This window comes from Phocoena sinus, chromosome 14 (genome assembly GCF_008692025.1).
Source record: "Phocoena sinus isolate mPhoSin1 chromosome 14, mPhoSin1.pri, whole genome shotgun sequence".
In the NCBI taxonomy this organism is placed as follows: domain Eukaryota; kingdom Metazoa; phylum Chordata; class Mammalia; order Artiodactyla; family Phocoenidae; genus Phocoena; species Phocoena sinus.
Window position 1 is genome coordinate 50,060,596 of NC_045776.1, and position 19,446 is coordinate 50,080,041.

General features: G+C 44.6%; 1 protein-coding gene across 1 annotated transcript in view; it reads left to right on the forward strand.

The window, feature by feature from the left end:
• The window catches only part of ANKRD29 (ankyrin repeat domain 29), a 44,919-nt gene that overhangs the window by 8,529 nt on the left and 16,944 nt on the right, over positions 1-19,446 (forward strand). The window contains 6 exon segments of the mRNA XM_032602944.1: positions 1,912-2,022; positions 5,698-5,719; positions 5,722-5,795; positions 9,706-9,804; positions 13,352-13,450; positions 17,102-17,200. Coding sequence (XP_032458835.1) covers positions 1,912-2,022; positions 5,698-5,719; positions 5,722-5,795; positions 9,706-9,804; positions 13,352-13,450; positions 17,102-17,200 — 504 coding nt within the window.

A 19,446-nucleotide genomic window follows, 5' to 3' on the forward strand; every position in this document is an offset into this window, starting at 1 on the left:
TTTGCGAATGGTTTTTTGAAAGGTATTTGGGGTTAAAGTGAAACAACAAAATCACTGAAAATGATTTACACTTTATGACTCTCAAGGTTTCATGTTTCCAGAAAAGCCAACAGAGCTGTTCCATGGTGCGTATTAAATTGTCTTCCTGATTCACTCTCCCAAACTTCATCTTGGCCTTGTGCAATCTCTCTATTAAAGGGGCATTGTTTCATGATTTATTATATAAGTCAAACCAGCCTTGCCATTGCTTCACCCACTTACTAACAACTGTAACATCAGACCCAGCCTGGTGCAAAAACCACAGACACTGGGTGTGAAAACTCCTGGGACAGTAAAGCTTACACCTTCAGGGGAAGCAAATTATTCACCTGGAATTTAAGGTGATCTGTTTCCTCCTAAGTGAGCCAGGAAAGCATTCCAAGTATGTTTGTAATCTGCTTATCACTCCCCACTTTGCCACGCTCTTGTCGAAGAATGCACAGGAACAGTAAGTTGTGTATGTGCTGAAGAGCTCCTGAAATTAAATCCTCACACCCACAGGTGCGGCCACCGCTCTGCTGCCACTGGACCTTCACTTGTGATGGTTCTGTGGAGCAGCGGAAATTGTTGGTGTTTTCAACTTAGCATCGGTGAGTTAGCTATTGTATGTAATACCTTATACATACACTTAGAAGACGTATTGCATAAAAGACCCTCTGGGGCAGATATGTGCTTTGAGCCCACCCCAAAAAGTGTTTTTGTTCAACAATTTGAATACTAGAAAATTTCCTGAGACCAGCAGAATTCTTTATTAGTACCAATACTCTGAGTTCAACTGTGCCTGTTGATTCTAACTTTGGAAAGAAAGTGGACAGAAGGAAAGAAACTAGTATTTGTAAGCATGTATGATGTGCTGGGCACCGTATTAGCCAATTAACCTGCATCATTTAATTTTTACCATAAACTTCAAGGCGGGTAATGTGATCTCCATCTGAGCAAGAGGAACCCAGGCCTCAGCGGGGCCAAGTCCGTTGCCCAGGGCTGGGGTGGAAACCCTGAGCTGTCTGGTTCTGTCTGTCCCTCACCCCCACCAGGGACTGTTCTCTGCAAATTCAAATTGATCTGTTTTAGAGAAGGTGGTGGTACTACAGTCAACTCTGCAGCTCTGATTCAGGAGACCTGTTCTCCAGCTCTGTTCCTTCTGTAGTTGTTCCAACGTTAACTTAGCAACTTTAAAATAACCCAGGAGTGGAGTGAAGGATCCACTGGACATAACTGGAGTGGGAATGCCCGTTTTCACTGTGGCCTCACCCACTGACCATGTTGATTACCACTTTACTCCTTTTTCTTAAAGGACTCACAGCAACATTTTCTGCCCAGAGTTCCTTGTTCTCAGCAGAAACCTCTGTCAAGTTCCAGCTGAAACAGAGAAAATTTGGTGGAGGGAAAGTGAGGCATTTACCCAGGCAGCTGGAACCAGGTAGAAAGTATTGAGGTCACAGAAAAGATACCTGTAAACTCAGAATTGGGAGAGATTTCCCTCTGCTTAGAGGCAAAGAGAGATTTGGGAACACTTCAGGGAGGAAATAACCTTTAAGCAGAACCTTGGCCGTGAAGGATGGGGGAAAATTCATTTCAAACAAAAAGGAAACTGTGAACAGAGGCAGGAAAGTGAGGACATTGGTGGGAAATAGGGTATTAATAGTGCTGTGTAATCAACAACACGGCTCTTCATCACAGCCCCATGGCTCGGGTATCTGCATCCCATAAACAAGCAAGTACACGACAATCACCTGTTGCCGGAGGAGCACTCTTTCAAATGATCAGACACATCTGGAAGGTCTCCCTTTTGAATGGTAGTGCGTACCTGCGTGGAAGCGGTCGTGTTAATGAAGATCGATTTTAAGATTCCGTTTTGTTTTGCTTCTGCAGAAGGAAACCCCACTTGCCAACGCGGCGTTCTGGGCAGCGAGGAGGGGCAACTTGGCCCTGCTCAGGCTGCTGCTGAACAGTGGCCGAGTGGACGTGGACTGCAGGGACAGTGTACGGACCGGTCCATTCGGTACACGCATGCTGGGAGCTCGCCGTCCCCCGCTGGCATGAGAGCGCCTGCCGAGTACCCTTCCTTCACAGTGCTTGTCTGCTTTTCCATGTGTTTGCTTGCTTCATCCTTTTCAAAAAGTCCGAAGTACCACGGGGAACTTCAAAACATACTGGGGGGCTTCCCTGGTGGCGCAGTGGTTGAGAGTCCGCCTGCCGATGCAGGGGACGCGGGTTCGTGCCCCGGTCCGGGAAGATCCCACATGCCGCGGAGCGGCTGGGTCCGTGAGCCATGGCCGCTGAGCCTGCATGCCCAGAGCCCGTGCTCCACAACGGGAGAGGCCACAACAGTGAGAGGCCCGCGTACCGCAAAAAACAAAAAAACAAAAAACATACTGGGAAAGCCATTACCTGCATAAAACAGGAGGGGCCACAATAGGGGAAGAGACACGTCACTGGGAATCAGAATCGGCCAAGTCCAAGAAGAAAAGGGGGAGATGATTCAGAACGGAAGGGGGCTGCCGCGGATGTGGGAGTTGGGTTTTTTCTACTGAGAGATGGAAGCCTCCACCCAGCCTCTTATCCCTTCCTTACCTTGGCAAACACCAATACCCTCATCGGCAATGAAGGGGAAATAAAAACAGGTCCTCCCGCCTACTTTCAGGCATCACTGCGAGAGCCCTTCCTTCCCCAGCTAGAGGCGGCAATTTCCCTGTTCTCGGCAGGATGTCGCGTCTCTGGGGACTAAGAGGACCTCAGATGAGGAGAGAGGAGATGTTTTGATTTTAGGGATTAAATAGAAATGTTTGCACAGGAGCCTTCCTGTTTTCCTGATAACAGGGTGTGCCATTTCCATTTTTTATTGCGCAAATTTGGTAGGTGATGTCAGCCACCAGCCCAAGCGAGGTATCAAAATTTGCTCCACTTTGCCCCCCCCCGCCACCGGGCCTCAGTGCAGGACAGCTTGGGGTGCACCTCCAGACCCACTTGTAACTTTCTCCAGTTTGCTCTGTGTCCCAGAGTTGGAGCTGTCTGGCCTGCCCCAGGGGACTGGCTTCCCTCTGGCCTCCAGTAGGGTTTGGCCAGTGGGAGCATTGGCAGGAATCAGAGGGAGGGAGGACAGGGATGTTGGGGAGTCTAGACCCCCCCCATCCTGTCTGGCAGCAGGACTCTCACCCTCTCCGTCCTGGGAGCCACCACCTGTCCCTCACGCCTTCGGGCCTGGGCTAGCAGTGCAGCTCCACTGTTACTCGCTCCCAGTACTGTTCTTTGTAGTTTCCCTACATCCAGAGCATAGCCTTATAAATAGTCTCTTTATTAAACTTTCGTCCAGTTATCCCAGTTTGAATGTACCATCTGTTCTTTGCCAGGACCCAAACTGATATGGGGTCTTGGGCATCTGTGAACTGGTCGTCGGGTCTTACTTGGGTCTCGCTGGGCAGCAGTGCCACACTGGACAGAACTGGAGTGGGAATGCCTGTTTCCATTGTGGCCTCACCCACTGACCATGCTGATGACCACTTTACTCCTTTTTCTTAAAGTCACCCCTTTTCAGACACCCCCTATGACCTTCTCCTGATTCCAGCTTTGTGTAGCTTAATACATCCACAGATCCCTCCTCTTTTTAAAATTAATTAATTTGTTTGTTTATATTTTTGGCTGCGTTGGGTCTTTGTTGCTGCGCACGGGCTTTCTCTGGTTGCGGCGAGCGGGGGCTACTCTTCGTTGTGGTGTGCGGGCTTCTCATTGCGGTGGCTTCTCTTGTCGCGGAGCAGGGGCTCTAGGCGCGCGGGCTTTGTATTCTATTCCTCCTTTGTCCCAACCTCTGACTTCTCCTCAGTCGACCATGATGTGGAAGTGAAATACAATGTGTAAAGGAGCATTTTGGTTATTTGTTTCATTCATCTTCCCTTACTGTAAAATAGATGAGCCTGTTGTTTTTTATTTTCTTTTTAAAATATCCAAGTTAAGTGCTCTGGGGTTCCTGTAGCTCATGATTGATTTGTATTTTGAGACCAGTGTGACCCATGATGAAAAAATTTTCTCATCTCTCACGCAAAGGATACATTCATAGCTTGCCTGTTCAGACTGGCTTTAAATCAAGGAGTCTTCTGTCTGAATGCTGAATAAAAATGTTCTCACATTCAAGAGGAGGTTGGTAACTCCAAGTTTGCTACTCTAATCTTGAAAAACACGGAGGAATAAGTCCCCCTGAATGATAGGTGGTACAGCCGACATGAAGGTCCTACATTCAAATACCAAATGCTGTCACGTGGGGTAGAAGAGTATCATCTTCTCAATTCTACCGGTACTTTTACTTATAGCAAACAAGACTTTCCCCAAACTAGGATCGTCTTTCACACGAGTCAACAAAAACCAAATAATAATCTAACATTTACTGAGGCATCATAATATTATTTTAACATCTAACTCTTTTTTTTTTTTTTTTTTTTTGCGGTACGCGGGCCTCTCACTGTTGTGGCCTCTCCCGTTGCGGAGTGCAGGCTCCGGACGCGCAGGCTCAGGGGCCATGGCTCACAGGCCTAGCCGCTCTGCAGCATGTGGGATCTTCCCGGACTGGGGCACGAACCCGTGTCCCCTGCATCGGCAGACGGACTCCCAACCACTGCGCCACCAGGGAAGCCCTAACATCTAACTCTTACTGAATATTTAACATTACTAAGCTAAGCACATCGCCTGAATTATTGCTTTTCCCCATTTAATTTAATCAGGCAGATGCTTTTACTAGTCCGCATTACAGATGAGGTGAATGAGCCTTTGAGAGCTCAGATAACCGGCCCAGAATCATACTGTCAGTGACCACTCAACTACACTGCCTTCCTACAAAATCCCACAGACGTATTGAATATATAGCACGAGGCTTCTAAGAATCACCACCCCGTACCTCGTGAGGCTTCCTCACAGGCAGAGCCGTCTGCCTCTCTCTTATCCTCTCCACAGAAGCAGGCGGCTGACCACACAGAAGAGGTGGTTCAGATTACAGTTTCGAGCCCTTGAAAACAAATGTAAATTAAACCACAAAAGTCCACTTGAATTGGAATATCAGGTGGTACGTCTCAAGCCCTTGAATCTTAAAGCTGGCAGGGACCTTGGCAATCATATCATCCAGCTCCTCATTTTAAACCTGAAGTAAACGAGTCCCAGGAATTGTGAGCAGTGTGCCCCAGGTTACGCTGCTGGTTGATGACAGAGATGGACCCCGGGGCTCCTGACTCTCACTTCTGTAGTCTCTCGTGGCATCTTTACCTGAATCCGTTTGAAAATAAAGAATTCTAAACTCAGAAAACCGACTAGTACCACTTAACCCACTTTTTTGCGTTAATAACAGTGTTTTGGCTCAGGAATCATAAAACGAGGCCACCACGTCACTGCTGCCTCAAAATGCAGTAACCGTGGTTCACTTGGACTGCGTGTCTGAGGGTAATGGAAGTAAGTGAATGTTTGAATTGAAAATGCCAGCCTCAGCAATTTGTCACTTTGCTTTTTCCTGTTTGGTCTGCATCATAAGATTATTCACGAGACACTTTTATTTACTACGGGAGATGTTGCGCTCAGCTCGGACGTGTCCTGGGAGGAGCTGACGTCTGCGGCATCTTCTCCAGGCCACCTCTCTGGTGTCACGTGGCCTGACTGCTCATCTGTCTCTCCCCCACCCAGAATGGCACAACACTCCTCATGATCCCTCCTATGCTGGCCACATAGGCTGTGTGAGGGAGCTCGTCCTGCAAGGAGCTGACATCAATCTCCAGAGAGAGGTAAGTCAGGTTTTGCACGTGAATAAGAATAACGCAGCTCTATTGACAACAGCCAGGTCATGGAAGCAACCCAAGTGTCCATCATCGGACGAACGGAGAAAGAAGATGTGGTACATATATACAATGGAATATTACTCAGCCATAAAAAGAAACGAAACTGAGTTATTTGTAGTGAGGTGGATGGACCTAGAGTCTGTCATACAGACTGAAGTAAGTCAGAAAGAGAATAACAAATACCCTATGCTAACACATATATATGGAATCTAAAAAAAAGTGGTCATGAAGAACCTAGGGGCAAGATGGGAATAAAGACACAGACCTACTAGAGAATGGACTTGAGGATACAGGGAGGGGGAAGGGTAAACTGGGACAAAGTGAGAGAGTGGCATGGACATATATACACTACCAAACATAAGGTAGATAGCTAGTGGGAAGCAGCCGCATAGCACAGGGAGATCAGCTCGGTGCTTTGTGACCACCTAGAGGGGTGGGATAGGGAGGGTGGGAGGGAGGAGATGCAAGAGGGAGGGGATATGGGGACATATGTATATGTATAACTGATTCACTTTGTTATAAAGCAGAAACTAACACACAATTGTAAAGCAACTATACTCCAATAAAGATGTTAAAAAAAAAAAAAGAATAACGCCAGTGACAGAGATGTGAAGTTCTCACAATAGTGAATTGTTAAAAAGGACTAGAGTACAGTCATCCCTCCGAATACGCAGGGGATTGGGTCCAGGACCCCCCGTGGATACCAAAATCTGCAGATACTCAAGTTCCTTATGTGAAGTGGCACAGTATTTGCATATAGCCTACGCATATCCTCCGATGTACTTTAAATCATCTCTAGAGTACTTATAATATCTAATATGATGTAAATGCTATGTAAATAGTTGCTGGTGCGTGGCAAGTTGGAACTTTATGGAATTTTTCTTTTTTTAAAAAATTTTATTGGAGTATAGTTGATTTACAATGTTGTGTTAGTTTCAGGTGTACAGCAAAGTGATTCAGTTATACATATACATATATTCTTTCTTTTTCAGATTCTTTTCCTGTATAGGTTATTACGGGATATTGAGTAGAGTTCCCTGTGCTATACAGTAGGTCCTTGTTGGTTACCTATTTTACATAAAGTAGTGTGTATGTGTTAATCTCAAACTCCTAATTTATTCTTCCTCACCCACCGTTTGGTAAGTGTAAGTTTGTTTTCGAAATCTGTGTCTGTTTCTGTTTTATAAATAAGTTCATTTGTATCATTTTTTAATTAGATTCCACATATGAGTGATATCATGTTTGTTTTTCTCTGTCTGACTTACTTCACTTAGTATGATAATCTCTAGGTCCATCCATGATGCTACAAATGGCATTATTTCATTATTTTTTATGGCTGAGTAATATTCCATTGTATATATGTACCACATCTTCTTTATCCATTCCTCCGTTGATGGGCATTTAGGTTGCTTCCATGTCTTGGCTATTGTAAATAGTGCTGCGTTGAACACTGGGGTGCATGTATCTTTTCGAATCATGGTTTTCTCTGGATATATGCCCAGGAGTGGGATTGCCAGATCATATGGTAGCTCTATTTTTAGTTTTTTAAGGAACCCCCATACTGTTCTCCATAGCGGTTGTGGAAATTTTTTAAAAATATTTCTTTCTGTGGTTGGTTGAATCCATGAATGCAGAACCTGTGGATATGGAGGGCTGACTGTAATCATTGCTTTTTTCCTATATGACATTAAAGCCCAGGTTGCAGACTGCATTGTGTCTAAATAAGGCCCAGGGAGGGACTGTTGGTTGTACTTCAGTTGAACAAATCTTCTAGGCCCATGTTACATCTGACATAACAAAACCTCCAACCACATTCCTTAAACACCCATATGTTTTGCCCTGAGCCTAAATCACTTCTTCCTTCTTCCCTTGGGATGAGATGCTATAGAAGGTATAGGATTTTCATAGAGATTATATTTTTAGAAGGATTGGGTCACCCACTGTTAGCTAGGCTCACTGGCTAGCCTACCTCAGCCATTCTCACCAAACCATGTTTGCAAAGGGCTTCTCTGACCAGCCATGAGTTAAATAAGTTCTCTCTCCGAAAGGCATGTGGTGAACATTGGACTAAAATGTGAGCCTGTTCACACAATCGTTCAAGGGCCGTCTCAGGAGTCCTATCTAGCCAGAGGATCCATTCTCAGTCCGATGCAGAGGAGCAGTGGGAGGCTGGAGATTCAGGCCTGGGGAGGTGCACGTATTTCCAAGCCAGTCTAGGGCCTGGTGAGTTCACCTTTGTGGAGACACATCCAAGGTCACGCCTAGAGTGAATGTGACCTCAGTCCACAGAGACTCAGACCCGAGGTGGGCATACAGGGGCAAGCTCCAAACCAGACAGGAGCGCTTGGTTTTCCTTGATCCACTCTTATCAGAGGCCCTGACCTGCAGGTGTTTCGGAAAGGATGATTCACCAACCAAACTTTCATCAAGCAAAACACCCTTCTCCCAGGCTGGACCCCCATCCCTGAGTGGAGAAAAGTAAGACACACCACGTGTAAGGTCTGCATTTTCCTGGGGGCATCTAGAAGTCCCTCCCTCTCCCCTCTGGGTGTCACCTTGGCTGTGGACCGTGGGAGAATAACCCTTGATAGATAGCATCCGGACACTGGTTCTCCACAGCCCCGGATCAGCAAGCCTGGGCCTTGAGAGGAGCAGTACAGAGACTACAGGAAATCCATCCAGTCTCCTCCCGGACAGATCCTTCTGAGTAATTTCCACAACACCGAATCATTGTTTTAGGTCATTTTCACTTCAGCAGCTGATTTTCTTCCGGAAGGAAGATGTTTGGGCCCCTTTAGAATTCGACTTTAAAACTTCCCTAATCGTTTTATTTTTCCCCTCTGCTTTACAGCCTTTGTTTATTTTAACTTTAAAGAAAAGATAGATTTTCTCTAATAAAAACAATACAGTCCAGATCTGCTTACTCAAAGACTTTATTGTGAAGGGCTAGTTCAACATACACAAAAATCTCTTAAGAAAAACGGAGAGAAGCTGGGAGAAGAAGAGAAACGTTTGTTGGACTTCCACCCAAAGTATGGTTTTTATGGTCTTTATATTTATCTGTTTGGTTCCAACTGCTCAACTCATGTTCTTGGTGATGAAAACTATTGTGCATTGAACACAGTGGCCCTTGAGGAATTAAGTGTGTTGGGTTTAGAGGTAACCTGTGTGGCGCAAATAACGATGACATGTAGGTCCCCGGTGACCCCAGAATTCCCTGAGCCAGGTCAGTCTGGAAAAATAGCCAAAGAGAGGCCCTGACCTCACGCCGCATGTTTTGGAAGCTGGAAGAGAGTGCCTGGCAGTGCTGTGGAACTGACGCTTAGAGCAGACTTCCTCGGTTCATCTGTAATCCAATTTGCAATATCAGAATATTTGTCTCCTGAAGATGGACCTGCCACTGTTTCCTTTAGTTTGCTCTCCAGACACATAGCATTTGCACACTTCGGTAGTCTCTAAAATTCATGTCTATTAAGAAGGTGAGGGATTTCCCTGGCAGTCCAGTGGTTAGGAGTCCACGCTTCCACTGCAGGGAACACAGGTTTGATCCCTGGTCGGGGAACTAAGATCCCACATGTGCACAGGGCAGCCAAAAAAAAAAAAAAAGATGAGAGTTTTCCTATTCTAGCCCAGTTTCCTCATCCAGACCTTGTTACATCTTAACATTTCTGGAACCCAGCAGCCTCCACACTGGTCACTTACCTGAACAAGGAATACAGTCTGTTCAAATATAGCCCCCTCCTAGGCTGGAAGTTTATATGCAAGGATTTTGTTTTGTTTTGTTTACAAGCATATAAATCAAATGTAATGTAACCAAATATCTTTTAAAACCAGCCTCTGTCTCTCTCTCTCTCAGTCAGGTACAACTGCCCTGTTCTTTGCTGCTCAACAAGGACATAATGATGTTGTGAGATTTCTCTTTGAATTTGGAGCATCCACTGAATTTAGGACCAAAGTAAGAGAATTTTCTTGCTTTTATACCTTGTTGAAGAATTTCAGCAGTCATGAGTTTCCATTTCTCTTCATCTATAGTATGAATCTTTGCTTTGCTTTTTACAAGATTTTCAAGCCTAAGAAGGTGGGTTTCACAAGGTTAAATTGTAATGATTCAGGGGTAGTCCTAGGAATCCAATTCATTTTTACTTTGGGCTCACAATTGGAGAACTCGGGGTGGGAGGAATTGCTTAGATTGTTACTTGTACTGGTAACTTTCTACTCTGGGACACTAAATTTTGTTATCAGGATGGATACAGTAGCAGGTGCTTTATAACTCTCCCTGTTTTCATATGCTTTTTTCTGCTTCAAGGCTAATCCCAGTGCTATGATAGGAATTGTTGGAAGTATTAAGCCAATCCTAGTGAATCTGAGAGATTTCTAAGGAGGGTTTGGCAGACAGTTTACTTTCTGAAATGTCCTCCCTGAAATATATATGATTACAGTTTATATAGTTGGGCAAGGAATTGTGGTTCTTCCTTTGAAGAAGTCATTGATTCTTCATGTTTGACGTGTGGATAAGAAAACTGAGGCTGCAGAAAGATAAATTTTGTGTTCACAGCATGACCTTTCATGATAATGCTTTGTAGTAGAAGAATTTGAACTGCCATCGCATTGTAATTGAAAACTTATTTCTGTCATAAAAAATTGCTTCAGTCATAAAAAATTCCTGAAAATTTGCCCTAGTTGGAAACTTTTAGGTTTTCTTAATTTACTCTATGTGATATTTTGATATCAAGGAGGTTTCCAGTGGAGTTTTTTTTTTCCTGTTAAAACACTATTAAGTAGATCTGAATTTCAGAAAGGGTTTCTGTCCTTTCTAAAACCTACTGTTGGACCGTGTACATGCCTCCAGACATGCTGAATATAATATACAGTAATCCAAAATACATGTGTACACATATTTTATATTAAATATCATTTTATTTTTAATTATAAAAGCGATACAACTAAAAATAAAAAGTTCTACAAACCTGACTCAACTCTGAACTACGTCAAATGATCGTGTGTGACCACATGGCTGCTTCGTTCTTCTTGGCTAACAAGTTAATGCTGGCCTTTGAGCCAGTTTGTGCTGTCCCAGAAATCCATGGAACATGGGACCCAGGGCGAGCAGTTCCACATGTTTCCATTAGGTCAACTGCAGGTGGCCAAGAGTTTTCCATGGGAAGAAGACAGTGTCAGGAGGCTTTGAGTTTTAGTATGATCCTGTCATCAAAACTGACTCTGTGGGCTTCCCTGGTGGCGCAGTGGTTGAGAGTCCGCCTGCCGATGCAGGGGACGCGGGTTCGTGCGACGGTTCGGGAAGATCCCACATGCCGCGGAGCAGCTGGGCCCATGAGCCATGGCCGCTGAGCCTACGCGTCCGGAGCCTGTGCTCCTCAACGGGAGAGGCCACAACGGTGAGAGGCCCGCGTACCGCTACAAAAAAAAAACAAAAAACTGACTCTGTGGGCTTCCCTGGTGGCGCAGTGGTTGAGAGTCCGCCTGCCGACGCAGGGGACGCGGGTTCGTGCCCCGGTCCGAGAAGATCCCACATGCCGCGGAGCGGCTGGGCCCGTGAGCCATGGCCGCTGAGCCTGCGCGTCCGGAGCCTGTGCCCCGCAATGGGAGAGGCCACAGCAGTGAGAGGCCCGCGTACCGCAAAAAAAACAAACAAAAAAACAAACTGACTTTGTGTCAACTGTTCTCATTGTAATTGAACCTATGTCCCCAAAAATGTGTTTTTTTAAATAAAAGGTATCAGCTCTTCTATGACGATCATGTTTTATCTGTTCTCTAAACCCATTAGGCAAAAAGCTGGGAAGATTGACACAACAAAACTTGGAAACATTGGTGCTCGTTGCTGCTAATAGCTTAATAAGCAACTTCTTAATGCCCACCCGCCTCCACCTCCACCCACCCCCACCAGCCTCAGCCCTCCAGTCTCTCTCCTCCATTCCCCACCCTTCAAAACGCAGCTCTTCCCACCACACAGCCGGGCCCTTGCTGAAGCCTTACTCAGCCATGTGCATCCCCCAGCACCCTGCCTGCCTGTGAATGCGGGACCATGTGCAGCAGTGTTTCTCCAAGGGAGGCCCACCTGCCTCTGGCACCTCTCGGTCACCTCACATGGCTGGTCAAATGCCTCCTTCTGGGGCTCACTCCAGACCTACTGAATCTGAGGGTGGGGCTGCGAGGGTAGCCATTTTGAATAAACAGTCTATGCCCAAATTTAGAAACCACCCTATCTTATATCTATGACTTGTATTTTAGAACCAGAGTCCACGTTCTTCGATTGTTTACAGTTGGCTCAAATGTCCACATACCCATTCACAGAGCCAAAGAAACAACACAACAACCCTAGATGGGAAAAGAGAAAGCCTCAGCCCAGCACCTGAGAAAAACCATTAAGGGCTTCACGGACTTCCCTGGGGGCGCTGTGGTTAAGAATCCGCCTGCCAATGCAGGGGACACGGGTTCGAGCCCTGGTCCGGGAAGATCCCACATGCCACGGAGCAACTAAGCCTGTGCACCACAACTACTGAGCCTGCGTTCTAGAGCCCACGAGCCACAAGTACTGAGCCCGTGTGCCGCAACTACTGAAGCCTGTGTGCCTAGAGCCTGTGCTCCACAACAAGAGAAGCCACTGCAATGAGAAGCCCGTGCGCTGCAACGAAAAGTAGCCCCACTCCCCGCAACTGGAGAAAGCCCACACGCAGCAATGAAGACCCAACGCAGCCAAAAAAAAAAAAAAAGAAAGGGTTTTAGTTGACCACAAACTCAGTGAGTCAGTATTTGGTGTGGTTGGCTTAAAAGCTAATTCTAATTTAGGCACAGAGATAAAAGTAGAGGAGATGGAACCAAGGAATGTCCCATCAGGCCGCATCTACTTTGCAGTGCTCTGTTGAGTCCTAGCGCCCACGTTTTAAAAGAGGTCTGGACAAATTGGCACATGTTCAAAGGAAAATGCAAAACAGGAGAGAGAAGCACATGGAATAGGCTGCAGTTATCCCCGCTTTCAGTGCATGCAGATTTCGTCCCATGAAGGCAGGGGCCCAAGAGGGCTACTCCCTAAAAACACCTTAATCTCAGAGACCTACAACTGGGTGGACCCACGGGGAGAAGCCAATGTTTGTCAGTTGGGTCTCTGGTGAGACCACAGGAGATGATTCTGGTGATTCCAAGACACAACTGATTGGTACAGACTTCCTGTTCTGTTTCCTTTATTGAGAGGCAAAGAGATGATTCTGCGTTTGACATGAGAAATTTCTAAATTAATTATAATAACTTAGCAAATAGCTGTAATATATCTCAAGCAAGTCACGCCAGTACACAACATAAAGATGCCCTTAAGATGAACTCTGTCACGATTATAAAGAAAAAGTAAAAGAGAGAAAAGAGGAAAAGTGAGTTTGTTATTATGTATGGAAAATTCTTTTCCAAAGTTCTCACCACGTGAAGAGCATCTGCTCGTAAGATTTGTGCCCTCACTGTTTCTAACGCATTTATACTTCTCATGACCACAGGACGGGGGCACTGCCCTGCTGGCCGCCAGTCAGTATGGGCACATGAAGGTGGTGGAGACCTTGCTGAAGCACGGAGCCAACATCCATGACCAACTTTATGTGAGTGTGTTTCAGGGGGGCTCTCGGGGGGACACTTGCTCATTCCCTTATCACAAATAGCATCGCAGTCTAAATTCCGGAAGTGGCATCTGATGCAAATTATTGCAGTTATCAGAGAACTTCAGGGGAGTTGTAAACAGTGTAGAATGATAGAGAAATTAAGAAAGTTGGTGATTAAGATACGACCAGTGGATTTAGGCATTAGGATATATGTATTAAAAGAGCAAAACCCTCAGAGGTCACCAAAGAGACCAGTACTGAAGTCAGAATGTCAAGGGTTAAGAGAATGGGAGGTCAATGAGTGATAGTAGAAGGACAGCACTCACCTGAGAAGTATTAAAACAAAACACAGAGAAAGTTGATGCGAGATAGAAGTTTCACTCATTAGTTATACGCTCCTTTCCTTCTTGACAACCATAGACAGTATAAATGCATTTATGTTTTACTGGCATCATAATCAAAGATGTCATTAAAGATGTCAATCTACCGTATCATTAAATTTTTTTTCCAGGACCAAAAGCATTATGACATTTAAATTAAAATGTTCCTGACAACTTTATCCACCCTTCCAAAGTCCAATACCTATGAAATGAGTGATGGGGGAGGATCCTCTGGTAACAACCCTGTTGAGGACTTGCTCCAGAATTTCTTGTCTGATCATCTCATGGATCTAAAAAGAACAGAAGAACCAATAAAATATTCCTTGGTGACCTTCAGCTTACAATCGTATCAATGCATGTTAGGCAGAATAAAGAACAGTTTGAATATGGGTTAAAAAAAAAAAAAAAGAAGTGACATCTGAGACATCAAAGGAAAAAGATAGAGTTAACCAGGTGAGCTTTTTCTATGTAGAAACCCATAATCTTATTTACCCACCTTTGCTCTGCCTTTTAAATCTCTTGCACATATGATATATTTCATGTACCTATGTAATTAAGAGCTTCAAAAATAATGTGATACATACTTATTTGTAACATGTCAAGCCCAGTGTATGGACTTGCTGAAAACCAACATAAGTCCTCCTGTTGTAGAGTTATTTGGGAGGAAGAACACAAAAAAGGAGAAATCAAGTTATTTGGAAGAGAAGTGAGGATGGGTGAATGAAGACCTCTGAAATACATGCACGCCATTGACCCTGAAAGGCATTCACTGCCAGTGTGGGTCTGTTTGCCGCTAATCGGCAATTAGCACATTACCCAAGCATTTTTAATGGTCACTCTAATTCCGTAGAATTTATGGCAAATGTTATTCTTGTTTTGGAGGAAAAAATAAAATATGGGGAGATAAAGTGACTTGACAGTCTCATGGTGAGGAGTGGAAGAATTCCTGCTTCCATTTGTCTAGGAACCATATTTTACGCTATTGTACCACTAGACATGAGCCCTATGCCCAGGGGTGCTATACTTTCATAGACGTGTAATGAGATGTGTAGGTGTGAACTTTTCCATTTGAACACCCTTTCCAGAGTTTACACAGATACCTCTGACAAATCACCAGCCTCTCTGAAATCCATAGAAACTAGCCTTAGGCTTTGCACTTCAAAATCTGTTACCACTCTGTGAACCTGTAGCATTCCTGGTTCAATGACTAAACTACTTGACTGTGGTCTGAAGGAGTGATTCTCAACTCTGGCTGTCCATTAGAACCAGGGAGCATTAAAAAAATTCCACTTCCTGGGCCCACCCCTGACCAACTGAACTGGAGTCTCTGAGGGCAGCTTGGGCAACAGGTGGTTCTGACATGTGGCCACATCTGAGAAACAGAGGTCTGCAGCTCCGTATTTCTTCAACTGTATATAGTGAAGTTGTATCTGAGAGTGTGTATGAGTATATGTATGTACAGGTTGAATAGCAAGAGCCCCTGTCTTTGGAAAAGGAAAATGGGTTATTGTTTTCATAGCATTACCATTAATAGTCAGCAATCCAAATTGACTGTGGGTATAGATTTTGTACTGTTAGATAACATTCTTCCATAAGGCTCCTTGAAGCAACACTTGATTTTAGAAATGTAGAGTTTGGGGAGATCCCATTCCCATGGTAAATTCCTCTCTGTTATAAGGTAACCTAGAAATTTCATGCACCAGAACTTCCATTTTGTATTAAGACTTTTACCCTTACCTAAACAGTCCAAATATAAATGTTTCCATTAAAAACAGTTGAAATACAGGGCAGGGGGCAGGGAGTGTCAATGATGCTTGAAAACTTCTAGGAACAGAAATGTGTAAAGCACAGTAAAAAAAAAAAAAAATCCAATGCATGGAGATCTGTTTTGGAAAATTCCTAAGAGTTATCAGCTGCTAAGGGCAGGGAAGACTTTCTGTGGCAACACAGTAAGGAACAGCTGAAAATTGTATCCCCATATCAAACATTTGCTTAAAAATCTGTACAGGCTGAGACTTCCCTGGCAGTCCAGTGGTTAAGACTCCGAGCTTCCACTGCAGGGGTGTGGGTTTGATCCCTGGTCAGGGAACTAGGATCCCACATGCCGAGTGGCATGGCCAAAAACAAAGAAAGAATCTGTACAGGCTGATTACTTTTTTAATGATTGCGTTGAGGGCAGTCTGGCAGCTCAGCTGACCCCCACTGGAAATTCAGCACCCTCTGCCTGGTTGGACTTGTAGGGAAGGTGCTTTGATCCTGTGGTTAATGTTCCTGACCGTGAGGGGTGGTAATTAGCTGGGTTAAGTAGTTTTCCACTTAGGTCTGAAAGTAATGAGGCTCACTCTGTCCTGTGAATGCTGTCTGTGTGAAGTAAGCACCTGGACAGGAGGTGTGCTCTCAACTGACCGATGTACTTGCTGAAATTAACCAATGATACGTCTTCAAGAAAAAAGAAACGCCCAAAAGATGTACAGGCCCAGTTAAAAAGAAAACTAAAGAAAATTGGAAACAAGCACTTGCTTTGGGCTTTTTATGCACGACTGCTTAGTTGTGTGTATAGGTATTGTTGGCGTCTGCTGGGCTGGCATGGAGAGAATTCATGGACATTCTTACCAGGGTGGGTATTCTGGAAGCATCTTGTGTTTTAAAGCTTAGAGGAACTGCATGTTGGGAAAACATGGATAAGGGAGCACGAAAGAGAAAGGAGTAGGGAATATCTAATTAAAAGGATACTTTTCATTCCCAGTTCATTAGAGCACACAAAATAGATTTGAGGGATTTCTTTTTTGTTTTCTATTAACAGATTTTATTCTGTTTTTTTGTTTTTTCATGAACACTTAGCTCTCAGTGACAAAAGGACTGCAATGGAAAATTGTATTAAATGTGTATGTTTTTAAAATCTAAATACAAGAGGGTGGACTCTGAGATCATGCAACAAAAGCAGAAGGCAGCTAATGAGAAACCTATGCAGACAGAGGAAAATGATGATTATTTGGAAAACCTGAGTTTTCCAGCTAGATGTATCATAAGCTGTATGACCAAGATTTTATAGAGTAAACAGTCATTACATATGTCGTAACTCATCCTTATACAACTGTCTATTTTAAACTTTACCTTTCAGCCTGACTTAGTGTGATGTTTTAGAATGGTTCTTCAATGAAGAAAACGCCACACATATTAAAAGGGGGGAGGGGAGGAAATAAAAATCTAATTTCTTTTATAATAAATGTGAAAGATGACTTGTTAACACTTTCAATTTGCTATCTGTCAGGATGGAGCCACCGCACTCTTCCTAGCTGCCCAAGGTGGTTATTTGGATGTGATTCGATTACTGTTGTCCTCAGGAGCAAAAGTCAACCAGCCGAGGCAGGTAATGTTTGCGCGTGCGCATGGGGCGGTAGGCGGGGCGGGCCTGCGGTCCTGCGGCAGCACGTGCCTAAGATAACCAGTCAGCACTGGGCGTCTCTAAACCCTTTTGCCTCTGGGTAAAAAGTTCATCTTTGATTAGGGTTTTCCCTGTTCTTTGCCTTGGGCTCACCCGAAAGCCTATGAAATCAGGCTGACACCATTATTCAAGATGTTTGGCGTCTGAGGACAAGTACATACTCTGCCACCTCCTGTTCAAATAAATGATGGCTGTACTGGGGTCAGGAGAGTAGGCTAGCCTGGGACATAGGTAAATAGAGGCGGGTCAGGTAGCCTTGCCCTTGCTCAGTCTCTCTGTTGATATGCTGCCTTATCTCTTACCCACCACTTCTTGTGCTGAGCCAAAGAGGAGTCCATGTTCTTGGAATCATTACTGGGTTCTGCACCTTCATCTCTCACCATTACAACACCACTGAGACTTCATTTACCAAAAGTAGTTGTTATCTGGCAAATCAATTAACTGATACTTAAAGGAACAGGACTACAAGGTAATACAGGCCACATTTATAAATGGTAAAGAGCCATCCAAATGTAAGGTATTATAATTAGCCTCTCATAACTATTTCTGCACTAATCCATTTGTTTTTAACGAAACATTTCAGATTAAGGTAACAGTACTTTAAAGGTAGTTTTCTAGGGAAAAGTCAAGCTGATAACTTACCAGTAAATGACACGCAGGCAGATTTCCACTGTCATGTGGCCTGATACGGGAAGACCTGTATTCTCATTAGTGAATAGCTATAGGAACCTTAAGGTCGGCCTGAGCTCTTGGCCACAGGCTTCTTCAGACTTTAGAAATCCAAGTGCATAAGGAACGTGAGAAAAGAAAGAGCCTTTGGGCAAAGTAGATTGGAGGTCAGGAATCCTGAGCTTTAGATCCAACTCTGCCACTAACTAGCTGTGTGGTTTTGAACAAGTAAATTAACCTCTCTGGACCTCTGTTACTTTATCTGAAAATTAGAAGGCTGGACAAAATGATCCTGATAATATCTTCAAGTTCCCAAATTTTGATAATTGTTTTTTTTGTTTGTTTGTTTGTTTTGTTTTTTGTTTGCGGTACGCGGGCCTCTCACTGTTGTGGCCTCTCCCGTTGCGGAGCACAGGCTCTGGACGTGCAGGCTCGGCGGCCATGGCTCACGGGCCCAGCCGCTCCGCGGCATGTGGGATTTTCCTGCACCAGGGCACGAACCCGTGTCCCCTGCATCGGCAGGCGGACTCTCAACCACTGCGCCACCAGGGAAGCCCCTTGATAATTGTTTTATTCAATGTTCACTCTGTATTTCTTGAGCACTTGTCATGTGACAGACACTGCTATGAATATAAGATCATAATTTTAGAATTTTAAAGATGTTATAGGTTTGGATGGCCCCAGTAATACTCCTGGGAAAGGATGCTTTTAGAAAAAAATAGCACTTCCAATGTTGACATTTGGGAATTGGAATTTAGTATTTTCTTGTTGGTCCTTCTTATTTCGAAATCATTGTTTGATTCTGAATCAGAGTCTTCATTTTTGAAAATTAATGAAAGGAATTTATTTTAGATTGCTTAAGTTTGATTTGGAGGCCATTATTGAGGGTACCACTGTGAATTTAGAAATGAGAGATTATCGAGATGGTCAAGTCTCTCTGTACATCTGGCACTTCAGAACTGTGGTTGTAAAGATGCATTATTTGTATGCCTGAGGTACTGTTTGTAAAAGACCAAGTTGACATAACAGATCATATTTCAAATGTTGCCTGAATTATGTCCATTTAACCCTAAATTGAGTAGTGTGATGGCATTAAAGCCAAGAAGTTGAAGAGTAAGCCATCAGGGCTTCCCTGGTGGCACAGTGGTTGAGAGTCCGCCTGCCGATGCAGGGGACACGGGTTCGTGCCCTGGTCCGGGAAGATCCCACATGCCGTGGAGCGGCTGGGCCCGTGAGACATGGCCGCTGAGCCTGCACGTCCAGAGCCTGTGCTCCGCAACGGGAGAGGCCACAACAGTGAGAGGCCCGCGTACCGCAAAAAAAAAAAAGAGTGAGCCATCAGTGCCGTGGTAGCCACAACAAGCCGCAGCTGTATTTCATCTGTCAGGAGTGAGGATAACCTGGGCAAAGTAGGCAACCCAGCCTGGGAACAGGAGGGGCCCACCCTTAGCTCAAGGAGCAAGTGACATGCCCTTCCAACAACTGCATCTAATGCAACTGTT